Here is a 22,442-nt window from a genome sequence, read left to right as displayed (position 1 = left end):
AATAAATCCATCCTGACTGTGAGTGAGTTACAGAAGCAGAAGCAGAGGACAGAGAGGTTTCTGGTGGCTAATCACTGTAAATTAAAAGGCTTTTTATTATTCAGTACCATTAGGAGAGGATCAATATCTGATCTAATATCTTTATCTTGATCCTCGGGGCCCCTTCAGCATCAGACCGGGGGTCATTAGCTCACAACACACACACACACACACACACACACACACACACACACACACACACACACACACACACACACACACACACACACACACACACACACACACACACACACACACACACACACACACACACACAGTGACGAACCCTGCAGAGCATTAAAGGACACAGCAGAGAAAGAGACACACTCACACAGACACACACACACATACATACACATACACACACACACACACACACACACACACACACACACACACACACACACACACACACACACACACACACACACACACACACACACACACACACACACACACACACACACACGACTGAAGGATATTGGAGTACTAATGTAATTATGAAGTCTAAATGTTCCTGTGTTAATGCGGTTTGTACTGCCAGCAGAGGAGATCTATACTAACTCAGTGAGAGGACATCAGACAGGAGACAGTGTGTGTGTTTCTGTGTGTGTGTGTGTGTGTGTGTGTGTGTGTGTGTGTGTGTGTGTGTGTGTGTGTGTGTGTGTGTATTTATGAGTATGTGTGTCAGAGATTTATAAGCTGTCACAGCAGCTGAAGCCTAAATGTTGAATCATTAGTTAAGAAGCCTCCGCAGCACTTTGTTGTTTTTTAGCTGTGTCATTACACACAGAGCGTAAAACTTTAACAACACAAGTCTCAAAACCACCAAACTACAAAACCAACTGTCATTAAATTAGAGAAGCGTGATGGAAACTGCACCAACGAGCAGACTGACTAGTTTCTGTTCGCTGCTTTCAGCTTCGGTGTTAATTGTTATCGAAGTTAAACTACTTTGAACCAGACGCTGATTAAACCTGGTCTGCTGTTAACAGCCGACAGGGTTAGAGTTAGAGACGCTCTGTGGTTTAGTTTCACTTCTCTGACTGTCTGTAAATCAGCTCTGTCCCCGACTCATGAGGTCAACAGTCAACTCAAGAGTCATCATGACAATATGAAGCTTATTCTCATCTGTATTTATCTTGATACGTATATTTCCTTCCTTTGGGCCTTTATACTAAACATTATACATTTCTTTCTTTCTTTAATACAGCTTCCTATAACACAGGGGGGTCAAACATGAGGCCCGTGGGCCACAACCAGCCCGCCGAGGGGTCCAATCCGGCCCACTTTCCTTCCTGTCTTCTTTTCCTTTCTTCCTTCCTTTCATCTGTCCTTGCTCCCTTTCTTTCTTCCTTCCTTCCTTCATCCCTTTCTTCCATCTTCCCTTCCTGTCTTCTTTTCCTTCCTTCCTTCCTTCCATCTGTCCTTGCTCCCTTTCTTTCTTCCTTCCTTCCTTCTTCCTTTCTTCTTCCCTTTCTTCCATCTTTCCTTCCTCTCTTATTTTCCTTCCTTCCTTCCTTCCTTCCTTCCGCCTTTCACCCAGTATCAGCTGGGATTGGCTCTCAAAGATAAGCAGTACAGAAAATGAATGAATGTTTTAATGCTTTTGTTCATGTGTGATGTAAAAATGTCAGATTTCCACAGTTAGATGAATAAAAAGTGTGCTGGTCTGTTATCGGTTCAGTTTAAATCTGAGCATCTCTGCTGCCGGCTGCTGACAGCGCTGTCAGCTGATGAGTTAATCAGACGGGACGTTAGAGGAGAGGAGGAGAGGAGGAGAGGAGGAGAGGAGGACAGAGACGCTGGCACACATCTGTTCAACGAGGACTTTATCTGACTGAGAGCTGAGAGCAGGAAACAGTCTGCCTGTGTGTGTTTAAATCAGCAGCATTAATGTATGTTGTTACTCTGCAGGCAGCTTGTTTAAACTCTGCTTAAACTAAAATCACACCTGACTGCATTCAGTGGCTTTTTAAATGCTGCTGATTCCTGTCGGTGTCTTTTAATGCTTCAACATTTCAAGCTCGGCTAGTAAACAGAAACAAGAGAGAACACATGAGTCCAGTTTAAGCTGCTCTGCATTGACTGACTTTAATATTCTCCTCTTTACATACTGAGCCTTTAATGAGCTAGAACCAAGCTACATGGCTAACTCACTTGTTAAATATTTGCCTTCAGGGACACACAATCATCTGCTGCTGGTTTATCAGACGTTCACAGCAACAGAAAGAAAATCAGGGTTGAGCCTTTATTAAATACAACCCAACACTATGGAACAAACTACTGATAGATATCAGAGAAGCAGCTCTATAAATATGTTTAAAAGAAAGCTAAAAAGTCACCTCTTCACTTTTACCTTTAAGCAGCTTTTCTGACAGTCATCTTCACACTAAAGCACTCTTTTAAAAAAAATTGTATTTCACTTGATTTTATGTTCTATTTATTCTGTTTTAGCTGCTTTTACTATATACAACTGTTACGACTATTACCATTTTAATGTTCCATCTTATATTACATTCATCTTTGTTGTTAACATGTTGTTTTGCTCCTTTTATGTTCTATTGTAAAGCACTTTAAGCTGCATTTATTGTATAAAAGGTGTTATACGAATAAAGTTATTATTATTAGTATTAACATAAATCTCATTAGATGTTGGGTAGAAGCTGTAATATTACAACAAACTTCCACAGAATCTATGTTTTAATAAGGGAAGTACAAGTGTTTAACTGTTCAGTGTTTAACATTACAGGGAATAAAAGCAACACACACACACACACACACACACACACACACACACACACACACACACACACACACACACACACACACACACACACACACACACACACACACACACACACACACACCCAAACTTAATGTGCCATAGTGTCTCAGTGGGGTTAATTCTTTCTTTTCTCGTATACAAACAAACACATAAAACCCGCCGGCACCGATGAACTGAGTCCAACTCTTACTGCGACTCCTTTCCAAAGTGCCCGATACATCCAACGCTTACAACTCCCACACCGCAATAAAAAAAAGGAGCGACTCCGACAAACTGATGCAGCACTCACATCTCTCTCTCTCCATAAATGACACACTCCAGCAGAAGGTAATGTCTTCATTGTATTAAGTGAGATCCTGATATAAGTTTGTCGGACCTGCCAGCAACCAAATAATCAGCAGACGTTGGAACCAGTTCATCAAAGTAACTGCAGTGATTGGATCCACCTCTAAGGGTTAAATTCACAGTCACAGCGGTGTCCTAACTCAGAGAGAGCTTGTCTGATGTCCAAAATACAAGACCAGACACATCATGATGGGTCTGATGGTTCTAATGCATGCTTTAAAACTTGTGAAACAGGTTTATCTTAGAGCCAAAACCCCCATTATGAGCTGATCATCAGTCACTGAAAATACAATAAAGTATAAACTGCATACACTGAGTCCAACTACTCTGAGATAAAGAATTTAAAGTTATAAATATGTACTATAATAAATCATCCTTCATGTGTTGAAGGTAAAATTTGCAGCTCGTACTGTAAACTGTGGATTTTCCTGAGCTTTCCCCACCGAGTATTAAACACTTAATCAAATGATTGAGGGCAAGTTCCTGGTGCTAAATTCTGAATTGGCTGACTGAAAATGTCAACCAATCAATCACTTTTTATTTATATGGCGCCAAATCACGACAAAAGTAATCCAAAGGCACTTTTCACACAGAGCAGGTCTAGACTGTACTCTGTCATTTTAGTTAATGACACAAAAAGCATTAAAGCCTCTTAAGAGATCTGGAGTGAGAACTCTCAGTGATACTATTACTATTGGTCTTTAGGACTGGAGTTCACCACTGATTTAGAGAAATGAGAATAGAGTCAAAGCAATGCATAATATACATAAACACACATGATCTAAATGTCCACAGAGACTCTACAGTTCACAGTTGAGTTAGGTAACTTTACTCAGTGTGACAGCGACACTCTGCCCTCTAGTGGATAATAAAGAAACTACAGCTGCACCTGTTTGACGATGCTGAAAAAAGCCAATTAATAGAATCATTGTTGTGTTTTTTTGGAAAAGAAGGCTCATCATTACCTTATAATAAACTATAATAAACTTCAAGTTATGTGCTTGACCAATCAGCATCCTGCAAAGACTCTCGTGAATCTAGCTGCCTCACAAGGTAAGACGGTGATTGGTAGATAGTTCATCCAATCAACTAAGGAGTATTTCTTAAAAGTTCCCGCTCTTTTCCAAATGACACATACACAAACACACACACACACACACACACACACACACACACACACACACACACACACACACACACACACACACACACACACACACACACACACACACACACACACACACACACACACACACACACAACTTCTCAGATGGTTCAGTGTAACAAACTATCTGTTGTGTTAGGTTACGATTATCCTTTAATATCATTTAATATCGAGGATCTTATAAATGTAGTCACAGGTATTCACTGTTAATATTACTGTAATAAAGAAGTTAAATATAAAGTCTTCATCAACTACATCCCTTCAGGAATATGTTTGATATGTCTAAAGCACCTCAGAATAGTGAATGGATAAATCTTGGTAACTGAAATGATAAAGTTTTAAATCTGAGGCATAAGCTGTTATTTTTCTGACTGCAGATTCTCAGAAAGTGAAGAAATGTCACGATAACTAGCGTGTTAGCTCTAGTGTGTGTCAGTGGTGTTTGTTTTTAAAATAGAGGCAGCGTGTTCCTCATCAGCTTGGTTCCTCTTTCTCTGTTTTCAGTCAACTTGGAGTCAATTCCTCATCATCGCCTCTGACCTACATTATGTCGTGTTGTTTGCCGATTGATATCAAACCAACAGCTTTTATCTGACACGACTGATAACAAGGGCTGGACGAAATACAATGTAGAGCGAGCTGCCATTAGCTTCCCGGCAGACGAGGGCAGACTAAACAAAGTAGAATCTGCACGCTGATCATTCGAATCCACAGACAAAACCTCAGATCAGTGTTTTGTCATCCAGATAACACCTGGAGCCAGAGACAGACGGTAGATGCAGCAGTACAGGACTGTTTAATGAAGCCCATCTATGTTACTCTTTAACTAGAAATAACCATTATTAACTGCAATAACTTCATTTTCAGTGTTCTTACTTTTCATGGTGCCGGCTTCTTCCTCGTCCTCATCGTCAGAGTTGATGACCATGGTGCCGAGCTGTGACTGCATGGTTCCCGTGTCCTCGTGTTCGATCATAGTCCGCGCCGTGCCGCTCCGAGACCCGGCAGCCCGGATGGTCCCCGAGTCGCCGGTCCCCGCCCGAACCATCGTCCCCTGGTCGACATCGTCCTCATCCTGAAACACACAGGCAGAAGATGAGAGAAATAAATGCAAAAGTTAAACATCCAAATTCATTCAATATATTGTCATCAGTTAAATTTTATCAGTTACATCACCACCCATCTCAACTTCAATCCTCAACCACTAACACAGTTTTTCTTTATGTTTTTTAAGATTGTTTAAATCTGTACCGAGTTGTCATCGTCGTCCTGTTCTCTCTGCTCTTCCTCTGCTTCTCTCTTCAGTTTGATCTCCATGGCGTCTGTGATCAGGGCCCTGAGGACGGTGTTGGGCTTGGCTGCCTTGATGAATGGATGCTGAAAGGAAGGAAGACGACAGAGAGAGAGAGATTAAAGTGACAACCGGAAGAGAAGGCAGCTTCCAACATGTTTTCTGTTTTCTTTACAGGCAGATTTGATTCATTTTAATGGCTTTTAACCACAATAAAAATCCACTTTACTCATTACAATGCATGCAAACTACAGATTAGGATTATTATGGTGCAAAACATGATTAAAAAAGCTGCTGCAGAATACTTAATAATGTATTTTCACGTTCATATAAAATGCTCAGGCTTGATTTCAATGGATTTGCTGCACTTTAGTGGAGCTGTTCAGCAGCAGGGTTGTGTTTACCTGTAGGAGCTGAGTGGCAGTCGCCCTGTTTTCGGGGTTTTTCACTAAACACTGCTTCACAAACTCTATAAACGGCCCAGACCACAGATCTGGGTTTCGAAACGTCGGGGGAGGGTTGGTGGGAATCATGAAGATGGCCTGGAAGAGGAGACACCATTCAGTACATTCAAGACAAAAGTGTGTGTGCAGAGACATAAACTTTACTAACAACACTTTATCTAGTCGATAGCTCACTTTAATCATTTCATTCACTCCTTCGCTCCCTCTTTCTGTCTTCATAAAGCTGAGCCTCTAACACAGAGCTGCTTGTTCAGATTTGACTTTTGAGTTACTTTCTATTTATGACTCAAAGGAGTTTTGATGCAAATTGCAGCTAACACCTCTCTCTCTGTACTTCCTCTACATGAACACTTTACCTCTCACCTTCAGACACCAACACACACACACACACACTCTCTCTCTCACCCTCATGGGGTGTATTTCAGCGTAAGGCGGCTTCCCCTCAGCCATCTCTATAGCAGTTATTCCCAGGGACCAGATGTCAGCAACACAGTTGTAGCCGATCTCCTGTATGACCTCCGGAGCCATCCAGAACGGAGTGCCGATCACCGTGTTTCGCTTCGCCATCGTGTCCTGAAGAAGAGAAAATGATGGACGTCGTCAAAGCTGAAAATAACTATATTTAGTAAAGGAAAACATTCTTCCTAAGATGTCCCGTGGTTGTGGAGCATCTCAAGAACAAAAGAACAGAGAATAAATATACAGATCAAAATGTGTGTTTGATTTCTATTGTCAGTTCCCTACAGTACTGTGTATTGGATTTCTCCTATACACAGTACTGTAGGGAATTGATTAGGATCATGTGTAAACACAAGGCCACAGAATTATGACAGTCAAGAACTAGAGCTTTGGGCAACAGCTGAACTCAGACATCTATAGAGGGCTGTTAGATATAAGCTGTAGGTCTAATCTTTGTGAAACTGAATCCAGATATTACAGTATGTCACATGTAACAGAAGACTTTAATGTGTCTTTTTGCTCTCACATTAGGCTCAGTATCAAACATGTTTCATCCTTACTGTGAGTTGTCCAGCAACTCCAAAGTCGGCCAGCTTGGCGTGACCCTCCGTGTTCAGCAGGATGTTTCCTGCTTTGATGTCTCTGTGGATTTTCCTCATGAAGTGAAGATACTCCAGACCCTTCAGGGTGCACTGCAGGATGGCGGCGATCTCGTCCTCCGTTAGCTACACGACACAAAGAGTGAGACAGAGAGAGAAAGAGAAAGAGAAAGAGAGAGAGAGAAAGAGAGACAGAGAGAGAGAGAGACAGAGAGACAGAGAGACAGAGAGAGAGACAGAAAGAGAGAGACAGAGAAAGAGAGACAGACAGAAACAGAGACAGAGAGAGAGAGAGAGAGAGAGAGAGAGAGAGAGAGAGAGAGACAGAGAGAGAGAGAGAGAGAGACAGAGACAAAGAGATAGAGACAGAGAGAAAGAGAGACAGAGAGAGAGAGACAGAGAGAGAGAGACAGAGAGAGAGAGAGAGAGAAAGAGGGACATCAGTCAAAATACTCAGAGTCATGTGTGTGTTCTGCATTTCAGTGTCTATCTCCCTCTTTTTGTGACATACAGACATAAAAACACACTTACAGGACGTTTAAACACACACACATACTGTTTGTTCTATGTTGGTGGTTTTCAAAGTGGGGTTCGGGGACCCCCAGGGGTCATAGATGGGGTTCTAGGGGTCCCCAGCAAAAAGCAGAATGATTTATTTTCACTATAATTAAATTCATAGTGAAGTCAGTTTATGTATCGAGCACGTTTAAAAACAACAGACGTTGAAAGTGTTGTACAGAGAGATTAAAATGTGATTGATGGTAACAATCAAACAAAACCACAGCTAGCATCAAAGATAAAAACGCAATTAAGAAAGAAAATCAGATAAAATGACCACACACACACACACACACAGCAGCGCACACACAACAAGCAAACACAAGCCGGAATGTTCAGATACGACTTCATGAAGGTAACTGAGAGGCTGAAGAGAAGAGACCAGTCCTTAGATGAGTTTAAAGACCTCAATGGAGGTGTGGGGTCTAATTTGTGTGTGTGTGTGTGTGTGTGTGTGTATGTTTGTGTGTGTGTTTCTGAGTGTTAACTTACCGTCTTGTTGCGTAATCGGATGATATCAGACACTGATCCGGCTCCACAGTACTCCATGACGATCCACAGGTCGTTCTTTTTGAAGTAGCTGCCGTAGTACCGAACCACATGAGGACTGAACACACAAACATATATATATTTATTTATTTATCTCACTTTAATATGCAAAGTGTAGTCTTGTTAGTTAAAAATGCAACATTATCATTTATTTTAAGTCGTGTTTCTGTCCACATGCTGAATGTGAAGTCCAATATTTAGCTCTGTTTTTACTCTCTACCAACTCCTGAGGGAAATATCTGGCTCTTAAACTGCTCAATGCTTCAGTATGTTCACCAGCCCTAGTATACAGATAACTGTGTCTGTTAGCAGGTAGTGTACAGTGGATTTTTACAGCTTTTTCTCATAAAACGACACTATGAGAGCGCTGAGAGTGAACCAGAACTGTAAAGGTGCAGCCGGACAGCTAAACAATGAGCTGAAAATCACAATAAAGCTCCATAAAGCTGCAGAGTCACTGATAACCCTCTGTAGGTTTGACACTATGAGCCACAACCACATTACACATTGACAGATCAGACTATAGTACTCAACCATCCTACCACCATTTTACTCTGAACTGGTTAAAATTTAACTCTACAAGTGTTCTTAACCTTTACATAGTGTTCAGGCTCAACTTTGACCCATTTTTTTTTTTACATTTGAAAGCTGTAAAAACACCTTATACACATTTATTTTACCTGGACTTCACCCAGTGTGACCCACAGTGTGCACCAATGGAAATAAAATGCAACTAATACACATTTTATATACGTGCAAATGTACAAATTTGACCTGTGATTATGAGTCAAATTCAAAAATCAGCATTAAAACATGTTTGTTGTATTTATCATATTCTATAAAATGTTCTACTGGACCATAAAATAGTGATTGTGAATGTCTCTTTTTCCATTTCCGGATTAATTAAACATTTATTAATGACTTTTATGAATGTGAATTGGTGTATAGACTAATTATGAGTCAGAATATGAAAAGTATGTAAAGGGTTAAAGGAGTCAAATCAATTTAATTTAATATGTAACTTATTTCACTAGTCTTTGTATTGTTTATTGTATGTGTCCAAACAATAGTCCTGTTTAACCCTCCTGTTGTCCTCTCGGGTCAAATTGACCCCATCTCTTTTGACTGTTCCTTCCTTCCTTCCTTCCTTCCTTCCTCCTTTCCTTCTCTCCTTACTTCCTTACTATTTTCCTTCCTTCCTTCCTTCCTTCCTTCCTTCCTTCCTTCCTTCCTTCCTTCTTTCCTTCCTTTCTTCCTTCCTTCCTCATTCCTTCCTTCCTTCTTTCCTCCCTTACTCCTTTCCTTCCTTCCTTCCTTCCTCCCTCCCTCCTTACTCCTTTCATTCCTTCCTTCTTCCTCCCTAACTCCTTTCCTGCCGTCCTTCCTTCCTGCCTCCCTCCCTTCCTTCCTTCCTCCCTCCTTACTCCTTTACTTCCTTCCTCTTTTCCTTCCGCCCTCCCTCCTTACTCCTTTCCTTCCTTCCTCCTTATTCCTTTCCTATCTTTCCTTCCTTCCTTCCTCCTTTACTTCCTTCCTCTTGTCCTTCCATCCTTCCGCCCTCCCTCCTTACTCCTTTCAGTCTTTCCTTCCTCCCTTCCTTCCTTCCTTCTTTCCTCCCTTACTCCTTTCCTTCCTTCCTCTTGTCCTTCCTTGACCTGAGGACAACAGGAGGGTTAATTTATAATGTTTCAAGCTTTCAGTTTGACTTTAAAATCAGCATCACGAGTTAAACGTATCAGTAAAAACAGCTAATAAATACTGAAGTGTACCAGAAGCTGCTGATGCCATCACAGACTTTACACACGGGTCATTGGTTAGAGATAGCATTAAAAAACACAAACACACTCTGCATTATGTAAACACAATGATGACCTATTTAAAGTAAAAGTGAAAGCTCAGGAAACCAAACTGTCTAAATGTGTCGACCGCTGCTTTAAAGGAACAAACTCATGAAGGAAACTGTAACGCCTACATGAAGAAACAGCTGCAGAATCACACTGTCTAAAAAAACCCAAAGAACAGTTTCATCACTAATTAGTGATACTGACTCTTTGGTGAGTTTAACATAAAGTCACTATGACACAGCTGCTGTAGGTTTAGTGGCAACAGTAACTGATGGGAAACCCCCCCGAAAAACCTGTTTCTGATTCTATAAATAAGCCTCAGAGACGGAAGTAATTATTGTAAAGTGTCTTACATTCATATAATCAAACACAGTTAAATAAAATAAATAATAAAGCACATTAAGAGTCAGTAGTTCTATTTAATATGTAATGTTTCTTTGACCTTCCTGTTGTCCTCAAGTCAAGCGAGGAAAGGAAAGGTAAGAAGGAAGGGAGGAAGGAAGGAAGGACGGAGGAAAAAAAGGAAGGAAGGAAAGGAGGGAGCAAGGAAGGAGGGAAGGAAGGAGGGAGGAAGGAAGGAAGGAAGGAAGGAAGGAGGAAGGAAGGAAGGACAGAAGGATGGAAGAAAGGGGGATGGAGGAAGGAAAGAAGGAATGGAGGAAAGAGAGAGGAAGGAAATAAGGACAGAGGAAAGAAGGAAAGGAGGAAGGTAGGGGGGAGGAAAGAAAGAGAGAAGGAGGGAGGGAGGAAAGAAGGAAGGGAGGAAGGAAAGGAAGGAAGGAAGGAAGGAAGAAAGGACGGAAGGAAATAAGGAGGGAAGGAAAGAAGGAGGGAGGGAGGAAGGACAGACAGGAGGAAGGAAGAAAGGGGGATGGAGGAAGGAAAGAAGGAGAGAAGGAGGGAGGGAGGAAAGAAGGAACAGTAAAAACAGACAGGAAGGTAACAGGTGGTCTGCTGGTCTCAGCTGGTCTCATGCTGGTCTCAGCTGGTCTCAGCTGGTCTCATGCTGGTCTCAGCTGGTCTCAGCTGGTCTCAGCTGGTGTCAGCTGGTCTCAGCTGGTCTCAGCTGGTCTCAGCTGGTCTCAGCTGGTCTCAGCTGGTCTCAGCTGGTCTCAGCTGGTCTCAGCTGGTCTCAGCTGGTCTCAGCTGGTCTCAGCTGGTCTCATGCTGGTCTCAGCTGGTCTCAGCTGGTGTCATGCTGTAGACGAACCTGTTACACTGCTGCATGATGGAGATCTCCTTGATGATCTCCTGCAGGTCAGACTCCACAGGAACCTGTTTGATGGCTACGATCTCTCCCGTCTCTTTGTAATGAGCTTTAAACACGCAGCCGTACGACCTGCAGGGGCAAAAACATGCAAGATTTAATATGATGTGTGTTTCCTGTTTGCATCACACTATAGCAGTAGAGGAGGTGAGAGAGGTGACGCTGTTTAAAAATATTGGACAGGTGTGAAAAGGTGACAGAAATAGTTAAAGTGGAAAGAGAGCCGGAAAAAATTCTCACGTTGTTGAAAAGTTACAGAAATCATTTGTGACAGTCTCCTTTAATGTGAGAAGCTTTCTGAAGCAGCTCTGACACACTGGAGCCTTAAATCACTGCTAACTGCTGCTGCAAAGGTTCAACAGCCAATAATATTAATGTGGTAAAATCTGTTGCAGTAAAAAGACAGCAGGTGTAAATATCTGAATATAATTAATACATCATCATCATCATCTGTATTATGTGTAATTCCAACATGAAATCAACACATAAATACAAACTTTTTTGACTCAGTATTGACACACTGTCACATTAGCAGCTAAGAGGTTATTCATGTCACATTAGCTAAGTGAGTAGTGTCCTCCATTCCTCACTGTGACGTCCTGAGTGGAGACTGCAGAAGAGTTAAAGGTAAATAACTCTGTCCCCAACCATAATGGCAGTCTGTGTTTTTACAGAAGAGTAAAAACACCCCCCTTACATTATTATACTATTATATTATCATTATATCAGTGGTATAAAATCATCTTCAAATGACAATAATATCATTTATCGTGATTATTTCTGAGACAATATATCCTCCAATTAAAGTAGTTATCATGACAGGTCTAATAATGAACAAGACAAAAACAAAAAGAGTTTAACTATAATAAACATCAGATAAGAATCAGTAAATCTATAAATATTTTTCATTTCAGAAGTTTAACAGCTGGACAGGAGACGTCTCCTCCTGCAGGCTTCCAGTCTCCACATCATCACATCATGTTTATATTACAAACTGGATCATTACTGGTTATAAACCAGTTGTGATGTCACAGATTGTGACTGTAGCTTTCCACTTTAAACTGAGATTTAAACATGAGAAACTTTCCACTTTAAGGAGATGAAGGTGAAACCAAACTCTGACATCCAACTAAAAGTAAGAAGCAGGAAGTGTATTTTATTATGAAGGGGGACTTTAAGCTGGTCTAAAGTGAACCACATATACCAAAACCAGCCCACATCACTGGAGGGACTCTACATAAAGATAAAGGTTATTTCCGACCTTAACAGAACACACTTTATTAAGAGCTTCTTCCCTGCCACAGTCAGACCAACCTGATGTCCTGACCTACCTCATATCATATCATATCATATTATATTATATTATATATTATATCATATCATATTATATTATATTATATTATATTATATTATATTATATTATGTTATGTTATGTTATATTATATTATATTATATTATATTATATTATATTGTCTCGCTTTTCTGTGCAATATACACCGCTCTCACTTTCCCTTTATATAGGGTTTTATGCACTCTTTTATTTCTAGAGAAGTAGATGTTTTATAGATGTATGTGTCTTTCTTGTGTGTCTTTCTTGTGTGTCTTTCTTGTGTCTTTTTAACTTGACAACTCTTTGGACGAACGACCGCACAAGTTCCTATGTGTGCATGAACAAATGGCAAATAAAGTTCTTGAATCTTGAATCTTGACTGTACTCACATTAACAATTATTACTTTACACATCGTTTCTCCACTAAACTAGACTAGATTTATCAGTTATATGTTTATGATTAAAACATTAATAAAGAGACTCAGAGCCATCAGTCCACTCTGTGATGTTACACTCTGCTGTTAAAACTATGAGGAACTAACTAACAGTTATCAGCTGTTAACATCTGTAGCTGTAGGTGTCCTTCTCTGTCGCTGGTCTGGATTCTCACAGTGTGGCTTCAGTCAAACTTGAACTTTAACCCTTTAAATGTTCAAACTAGTGGTAGATGTTAGTGTAATTAATGATTATCTTATGTTACAGAAAGAAACTACTCTCACAGTCTCATCTGCTTTAACTGGACTGCACTGAGTATTGTTGTAAAATGACTGTCAGCTGTAAAGCACACACACACACACACACACACACACACACACACACACACACACACGCACACACACACACACACACGTCAATCCGCCGCTGAGAACAGGAAGTGCATTGAGAAACAGGATATGAAGAGGCAATGTTTATGTTGATGGGCACCAGCAGCGGAGGGTGGAGCACGATTAATGGCGAGGAAAGGGAGTGTATGCCGAGCCTCGCACTCAAGCATTCAACCACACTCTTATCTGTCAGTACTTTTTTTTTTTTTTTACACATAGATAACAGAATGTCTCCAATAAACTGTATTCTCACTAATCAGAAGGGTGTAGAAATAGTTATTTTTTAAGATATATAGATATAACTGTGATTGTACCGTATAAAGTGTAAGTGACTGTTTTAACTTTAAATAGCTGGACTGGAAGGGAGGGAGGGAGGAAAGAAGGAAAGAAAGGGAGGAAGGGAGAAGGAAGGAAAGGAGGGAGCAAGGAAGGAGGGAAAGAAAGACGGAAGGGGGGAAGGAAAGAAGGAGGGAGGAAGGAAAGGAAGGAAGCAAGGAAGGAAGGAAGGAATGAAAGAAGGAGGGAGGGAGGAAGGAAAGAACAAAAGGATGGAAGAAAGGGGGAAGGAGGAAGGAAAGGAGAAAGGGAGGAGGAAGGACAGACAGAAGGAAGGAAGGACGGACAGAAGGAAGGGAGAGAGGGGGATGGAAGAAGGAAAGAAGGAAGGGAGGAAAGAGAGAGGAAGGAAAGGAAGAGAGAAGGAGGGAGGGAGGAAGGACAGACGGAAGGAAGGAAGGAAGGGAGGAAAGAAGGAAGGAAGGAAAGAAGGAACAGTCCAAACAGACGGGGTTAAAGTTGGTCTGCTGGTCTCAGCTCAGGATTTATATTGTAGATTAGTAGATGTATAATTCAGTTGTTCCTGGTCAAAGTGATTATTTCAGATATCCACCATGACTTCCTTTCTATCTACAATGAATGAATATCTGTAGAAAGTAAAACTCACATTTACAGAAATCTACAGTTTGGTTGTTACTGATTAACTGAAGTTGACATTTGCTGTTGGTTGCAAAAGTAAAAAGTCAGCCATGTGTGGTCACTAGTTATCACACTACATGCATGGTTAGATGTAACATAAGGTCAACCTGGGTGATCGCTTATATGGGACGCTGCCGTTATGTGACATCTGCAGGACCTACTAGACCACGAGACGCTCCTTTAAAACTTGTTAAGGATCCGCAGGGTCATAACACCCCTAACCCTCTGAGGCTGTGATCCAATATGGGACACAACTGATAGAGATAAAATATGGAGCGTGTCAGTCACATCAGTAACGTATGTGGGTGTGAATCAGTGAATCAGTGAATCAGTGAATCAGTGAATCAGTGAGGTGTCAAAACTACAATAAAAAGTACATTTTCAGGGTATCTGCACATTTTTTAAGAGCAAATTTGATGACTTCTAAGACCTTTTTGATACCGCTTTAAAGGAAATGAATAACACCACTGCTGAGACATATAATAATAATAATAATAATAATAATAATAATAATAATAATAATAATAATATTAAACAATAATAATAATAATAATAATGCAGAAGCAGGATTTTACTGTTGTAGTGGGTTAAATGGAGCCGTTTTTAAGTCATTTATAAAGGACTGCATCTAATGATTAGTTTCATTATAGTTCCAACAGCTGATTATTTTTATACTTTAATTAATAAGTTGATTAGTTGATTTATGTAAAATAATCAGAAAATAATGATAATAATGATAAATAACATAAAACAAACACATATAATTATAGTCAAATCAAATTTAACACCTGAACTCCTACAAATCCAGATGTTTTAAGACATTTTTTACCTTAAATATCAAAAACTAAATTCAAGACTTTTTATGACCGTGGGGACTCTGAACTATGACTTGTAACAATTGGGTACTAGATATCTGAGATAGAAGTCTTCATAGTCGGATTTCTATTGCAGTCGAAAATGTAACTGAGGGTATTTCAAACACACACACACACACACACACACACACACACACACACACACACACACACACACACACACACACACACACACACACACACACACACACACACACGAATGACACAAGTGACAACATCTGTCCTCAGAGGAAACTCATCCTGGATCATTTTGACTGGGACAAACTGAATTATAGATAATCTGCATATCTGAGACTTAACTATAGGAAGGAGAAGAAATGAGACATAGATGGAGAGATAGTGAGAGGAGGGACGGAGGAGGAGAAGGAGGAGGACTCTGTGTCATCGTCTAAGTGACTCACCCTTCACCCAACTTCTCCAGGACATCAAAGACTTCTTCCGGCTGCTTGGTGAGACTGTCCTCGCTCAGCTTCTTCAGCTGCCTGTAACCACAGAGACGGAGACAAAGATAAGAGACGGAGGAGTTCAGACAACAAGGAAAGAGTTTGCTGTTAAACTTCATTATCACCTCCTCCGATCTGAGTGGAATAAACTACTAAACATGACAGTCAGAAGTCATTCACTTGTTGCTGCACTATTATAATGACTTTGCCCATTTTCAGCACAGTTACACAGTAGAGCTGCAACAATGACATCAGTCTATTAACTGTTAACCATTACTGGATTTTTGGGGTCGATACAGATAAAAATAAAGGTAAAAATATTCTGATATCGATATTTTGGTCAACATCTAATGCACATTTTTTGCAATGTGGTGCAAAGATATGTAATGGAGACTGTGATATTTTACAGCTTAACTATAAACTTTATTGTATGAAATGTGCTCTCAGTGCTCTGAAACAGTAAACTTTAACTAATAATTATAAATGACTATAAATAATAAAATACACATAACAAAAAAAAAGCATCAAATATAAATAAAATGCTTCCTATATAACTTTAAAAAATCAGACAACATATGCCAATATCGATCTATCAATGATAGGCCAATATCGGCCCATTGATATATCGGTCCGGCTCTACTATTAGCAGAAAATAAATCAGCAACTATTTAAAACACTTATTGTTTAAGTCATTATTCAAAACAATGCAAACAAATAACAGATACTCTGATTATAACTTGTCAAATGTGACGATTTGCAGCTTTTCTTCATCATAGATGAAAATAAACTGAATATATTTAGGTTTAAGATCGATCGTCAGACACAATAAAGACATCAGCCTGTGTTGGGAGATGCTGTAAATGGCTTTTTATAGACTAAATGATTCATTAAGAAAGTTACTGAGTAAATGAGTAAATGAATGACATCTCCAGTATTTTAGGCAGTAAGCAGTCAGTATCACCACCAGTTATTCTAGTCTTTATACAGTCAGGACTTTCCAACTTTAAAAACCACAACCAGGCAGAATATTTCAGTTCTTCCTCCTTCTGAGTGTCTCTGATCACCTTTTGTTCCCTCCTACAAAACTCATCCAGATGTTTGACAAGTCGGGAGATAAAAATAGTCTCAGTGAGCAAAAATAGATCCAAACGTGTCCTAGATGCAGTTTGTGACGATGGAAGACGGAAAACATCAATTTAAGTCAAAGTTAAATTAAAAACAAAATGTTAACTGCTGCTTCGCTTTACTGGAGCATCAACTGTCTGATCTACTGTATTAGAGTTTTATATGTATATATATATTGGTGCAGCAGCAGAGGGTGTTCATATGTTTAAACTGACCTTTTTAATCTGGCTGTATTTATTTTATTAATTTCTCTTTCTTTGAGCATTGTTTGTTACTTGGTCAAAGCTTTTTATTATTGTTATTTTATTTCATGTTGCTATTGTGAATTTTTATTCTTCCTCTGGTATTTCCTCATTGCAGATTCATGAGAATTATGACAGCATTTCCTCATTTCCTGTTTTTATTGAGTCATTATTTATAACAGGGTGTGTATGAAAAGTGCTGCAAAAATAAAACTCTGAACAATTGATCGATTGGTTGATTGATTGATTGATTGATTGATTGATTGATTGATTGATTGATTGATTGATTGATTGATTGATTGATTGATTTTGGAAAACAACGTCCCTCCTTCAGAACTGTTAATGATCAAATTCCTCTAATCAATCATCTCACATCACCAATATTAACATTATATCAATATATCTGATCACTATTTAGAAAGATGGACTTTGAACTAGAAACTTTACCAGCAGCTTATCTGTGTTTGGTAATGTGTGATAAATACAAGTCAGATATTAATATGAGATGTATTTGAATGTTTTAATAACAGCAGGTGTGAGTCATCATTAAAAACAGGAGCGTCATCTTAACTTTAGAGTGAATAAAAAATCAATCAATCAGTTTCCTGTTGATTAATAGCAAGAAGGTTCGGTTTAATATTTCCACATGTTAAAAATCAGATTGAAATAATATTGTTAGAAAGTGTCATAGGAGTATTTTGAGCTTTTATATTAAGGTTTAATTCACGTTCATTTATATTAAAAGTAAAAAAAAGTTGTTGTTTTTATGCCTGAAGAAAAACTTCAATCACAAAAAGAGATAAGCTTTCACTGTGTTTAATGAATGAACAGAAAATGGTTTAAATGGCTTTTTTAATCTTTAAAAAGTCTCTAAAACAAACTTTTCTTCTTGTTTATCTGTCACATGTTAAGTTGATATAAAAAAGCTGATTAATCAATAAGTTTCTGCTTCTTTCTTTAAGCCTGTGGATGAGTTGAGTATTGAGCTGAGCGAGGCCTCGTGTGAAGCTGCCCTGTGTGTGTGTGTGTGTGTGTGTATAGATAGACTTCAAACCACAGACCACAGAAAACACAGAGCACAGCACTGAAATGATAATCTGCTAAAAACAGACTCAGAATCTGCTTTTCAAGTGGACTCTGTGAACTTCTTTAAATACGTGTGTGTGTGTGTGTGTGTGTGTGTGTGTGTGTGTGTGTGTGTGTGTGTGTGTGTGTGTGTGTGTGTGTGTGTGTGTGTGTGTGTGTGTGTGTGTGTGTGTGTGTGTGTGTTTCTGCTGCGGCTTCAACAGCTGGACATGATAAAAGTTTACATTACTAAATATAAAATGCTCCTCAGCTGTCTTTCACTTGTTAAAGTATTTCTATTTTTGATATGAACGAAACCTAAACTCAGTACTACTACTACTGCTCATAATGTTCCTATCATAGTTTATAACTATATAAGATAAACTAGTTAATACATGGATATATGTTATGTATGATAACGATAAGTAGCCATTGTGTCTATGGGTGTTTATTAATACATATGTGTGTATTATATAAGACATAATGTATGGAAAAAGGGAAGTTAATAGAAAGTGAAATATTATGAATGAATGAATGGATAATGGAGAAAGGGAAGGATTAAAAATACTTTCTACTCCTTTTCAGGCATTTACATTGGTTCATTGATTTCACTGTTTATTATGCTTTTCATTTCATTTATGTTATTTTTTGGTTTTTTTTTTTTTTTACATGTTCAAAATCAACACTCAATTAATTAAAGTGATTTCCAACCTGCCTAAATACATTTAAATGTTTTTTTTCTTGTTCCTACAGTTGGATGTTTGTGTCTTCTCTGTGCACACTGACCGTTGTACAGAGTTTATTTCCACATTTATCAGCTGAATGACTTTAAAGACGTGTTCGTATGAGCAGGCTTTGTGACCACAACTATGTTTACGCCAATTGTGGTCAAGTAAACTTAGAGAAGTGAGACATGGACACTAAAAACCTGCAGAGCACAACCGCTGAGAAAGAGGAGACGGCTTGTGTCCAAATGTTCAACTTTAGAAATGAGGAATGTTTTGGAGTTTCATAGATTCTGGACTTTTCTACGAGGATGAAGACCCGGTAAATAGCAAAATTGTTATTTTATTTATGTGTTTTTCTAAAGAATCCACATTTTTTAATGGATATTTTATATGTCTTAAATCATGTCTGATGGGATTTATGAGGATATAAGTAGAGAAGACAATACTCTGAAAAGTGTGGAGTAATGCTTATTTTCACAGACTGTTTAAAATGTGACATAAGGCTGATGACTGCGATTATTTTGACTGACATATTTCAATTGTGATATGAATGAGTGATATTAGAGGGAATTATCATTTTTACATTATATTTTAATTGAAAAACATGTTAAAAATGATTATGGTGTGACTTCTGTGTGCATTTGTTAAATAAATTGGTTAATTTGATTGAAAACCTGACTCTTTGTTATTATGTCCGACCCTCTGTGTCATGTTTCGGAGGGTCGATACAGACGAAGCATGTTTCTACGCTGCAACAAAAATAGTTCAAATAAGTGGAAGCTCCGGTGTTACGTCAGCTTCATGAGGAAACGCTGGATGGGTGAGTGGACATGATAAAGAGAGAGCTGTCGTGTGTTTAACCGGCATCGTAGTGATGAGTGGACAGAATAGGAACTCCTCAGTTCCTACAACGACTCGACCGAGCAAACAAAGCAGTTTCTACGATAAACAAATGTCCTCGAATGTCTTTTACTTTCTCTTTCTTATTTTGAGTGTAACCGTTACAATTCTTCACTGATTTCTTACAGTTTTTAAGCCCTGTGTCTGTTCTCACACATTTAAATCTGTCCTTATGTTACTTTTAACACATTTGAATTATTTTTCTTACATAACGACTGAATTCACAGAGGCTGATGAATAACTGTCAGTGTTTCTCACAGTTTTAACAGCGTGTCGTCTCGTCATTAAAAATTGAAACACTTATTGAATAAAACATTTACCTTCAGGGTAAAAGAGCAGAGGCGTTACTTCACACAACAAAGGCCATATTATATTCATATATATACAGTTTATATGTTGTCACCTCTGCTGAACTACTTCCTGGGGGAACCTCTAATGGTTTATTCATTAATTATTAATCAGCCTTTTCTTTTAAATTAATTTATACTACTAAATGACGAAATATATGGAATTATAGTTCTTCAGATCTTTAGCCGACGTCTTCAAATATTCTCTTTTGTCTGATGATTTCTTTACAGCACAAAGATCCATTTTACTGTCATTATAACAGAGAACCTTGCAAAGCTCACACAAGAGAAGCTGGAAGAAGCAAATCTTTTACAAATAAAGACCATAAATCAATTATCAAAACAGCTGATTATTAATATAATATAGAATTAATTTTCTGCAGATCAACTATTAGATAAACTGATTATTTCAGCTCTAATCCTAATTATTAGGATTATAGGCAGAGATACTTAACTAAACAACAAGAATTAACACATTTAAGCAAACCGCTGACAGGATTTTGAATTCAGCATATTACATTTATACTCCTGTCTAATATTAAACATCTCCAAAATCCTTCTTACTGTACAACAGAAACACAGAGAGCAGCAGTAGATGGATGTGACAGGTTACTCAGTCACACAGGAGTAGAAACCAAATCGTTTTTAAGCAACAACACTGAATTTGCTGGTTGCAGCTTCTCCAATGTGAGCATTTGAAGCCTTTCTGCATCATACATGACAGTAAACTGGATATCTTTAGATTTATAACAGCTGATCTAATAAATAAAACATTTATGACTATTTTCTGGAATTTTATTGGCACACAGATAGAGATTAAAAAACTAATCTATAGACTGATTGATGATAATAAATAAAACAACTATTAGTATTAGCAGCTCTATATTTGATGGTTCAAGGTTTTCAAATGTACCTAAATATAATAATTTTTCTAAACCAAAAAACATCACAACCATCTTTCCAGCGACCTAATTTTAATGCTATAAAAAAAACCTGTGCTGAGGTCTCTGATGCCTGACTCCTGTTGCCATGGAAACCCACCTCACAACCCCCGGTCTCTCCCAGCTCTTATAGCAATGATAATAATAACAATAATAATAATAATAATAATGCATTTAACTTATGGAGCACTTCATTTACAGAGATTTTAAGCTCATTTTAAAGGAGTTTCTAGTTGTCTTCTGTCAAAGCCAGACGACAGAAACCACAGACAGACACACCTGATGACTGATAATGAGCATTGATTAAAGCATCTAGTATCTACTCAAACACGTCCAGATTAAATCGACTAAACCCAGATGTACAAATAGGAGTGGAGGCTTTAATAGGATCAGTGGGGCTTTGATAGTGATGAGTCCTGAGATTAGGCAACACAGAGATCAAGACCGCATCAACACCTTATTAATTCTGTTACAAGTGGTGTCAGTGTGGGAAGAAAGGCCGTTAATCAGGATGGAAACTGTTTCACACACTAATGCTGAAAGGAAGACTACTATTAATCTAATTTACATTATTATTAAAAGTGCTACATTTTAGAGAGGGTTTGAGGTAATGATATAGAGAATATAAAGAAACACTGAAATATCAGGGTTGTGTTTTTTGACTGTGTTTAGCTTTTTTGTTTGATTGACTGTTTGATTCTGTTGATATAAATGAGTACTGTGTTTGTAGATAGATAGATAGATAGATAATCCCAAACATTCTCTTTAATCTGAGATTTTCGTAATAAACTTCAGATCAGCTGTTTTTCACTAATATTAAAATAAACTCCCTCTCATTCAAAGAGCACTGTGTTTAAAAATAGAAGAAAAAACATGTAAAATGAAGAAGAATCTATATAATTTAAAGACACCATCATAAAGTTGGGTTGTTTTAGTGGTAATATCTTTAAATCCAACTGGTTTCTACTGCCCTGAGGTTATGTAATGTTAGTACTGTGTAGTGGTGTTGTGTTCAGGCTCAGATCAGATCAATGAGGATGTCAGGTATCTAAACCCCCACTGTCTGTTTTCATTACCTGCGAGGGTGACTCCTCATCTGCACTTTATCCTTGTTCTCCATGGCTGTCCTCCTCCTCTTCCTCCTCTTTCCTCCTCCTCGGTGTGTTTCCTCTTGATATCTTCTCTGGTTTCAAACTTGAACGTCTCAAACTCAAAGACAGTCGCGGTGAACAGTGACACTAACAGACCTTTAGCAGCTAGCGGCTAACCCTTCCTCCAT

At 38.6% G+C, this 22,442-nt stretch overlaps 1 protein-coding gene across 1 annotated transcript in view; it reads right to left on the bottom strand.

Annotated features, from left to right (window-relative positions):
• LOC133978024 (serine/threonine-protein kinase 4-like) overlaps window positions 1-22,442 on the bottom strand; it is a 44,314-nt gene that overhangs the window by 21,324 nt on the left and 548 nt on the right. The window contains exons 2-10 of the mRNA XM_062416349.1: window positions 22,240-22,410; window positions 15,774-15,854; window positions 11,312-11,440; window positions 8,201-8,315; window positions 7,112-7,276; window positions 6,498-6,665; window positions 6,033-6,170; window positions 5,589-5,714; window positions 5,214-5,412 (exon numbers count right to left, since the gene is read on the bottom strand). Coding sequence (XP_062272333.1) covers window positions 5,214-5,412; window positions 5,589-5,714; window positions 6,033-6,170; window positions 6,498-6,665; window positions 7,112-7,276; window positions 8,201-8,315; window positions 11,312-11,440; window positions 15,774-15,854; window positions 22,240-22,283 — 1,165 coding nt within the window. The 5' untranslated portion in view covers window positions 22,284-22,410. The remainder of the gene's footprint in view (window positions 1-5,213; window positions 5,413-5,588; window positions 5,715-6,032; window positions 6,171-6,497; window positions 6,666-7,111; window positions 7,277-8,200; window positions 8,316-11,311; window positions 11,441-15,773; window positions 15,855-22,239; window positions 22,411-22,442) is intronic.

The sequence above is a fragment of the Scomber scombrus genome, chromosome 3 (genome assembly GCF_963691925.1).
Source record: "Scomber scombrus chromosome 3, fScoSco1.1, whole genome shotgun sequence".
In the NCBI taxonomy this organism is placed as follows: Eukaryota; Metazoa; Chordata; class Actinopteri; order Scombriformes; family Scombridae; genus Scomber; species Scomber scombrus.
Note: the sequence above shows the minus strand (reverse complement) of the source record. Positions and strands in the feature narration are given on the sequence as shown.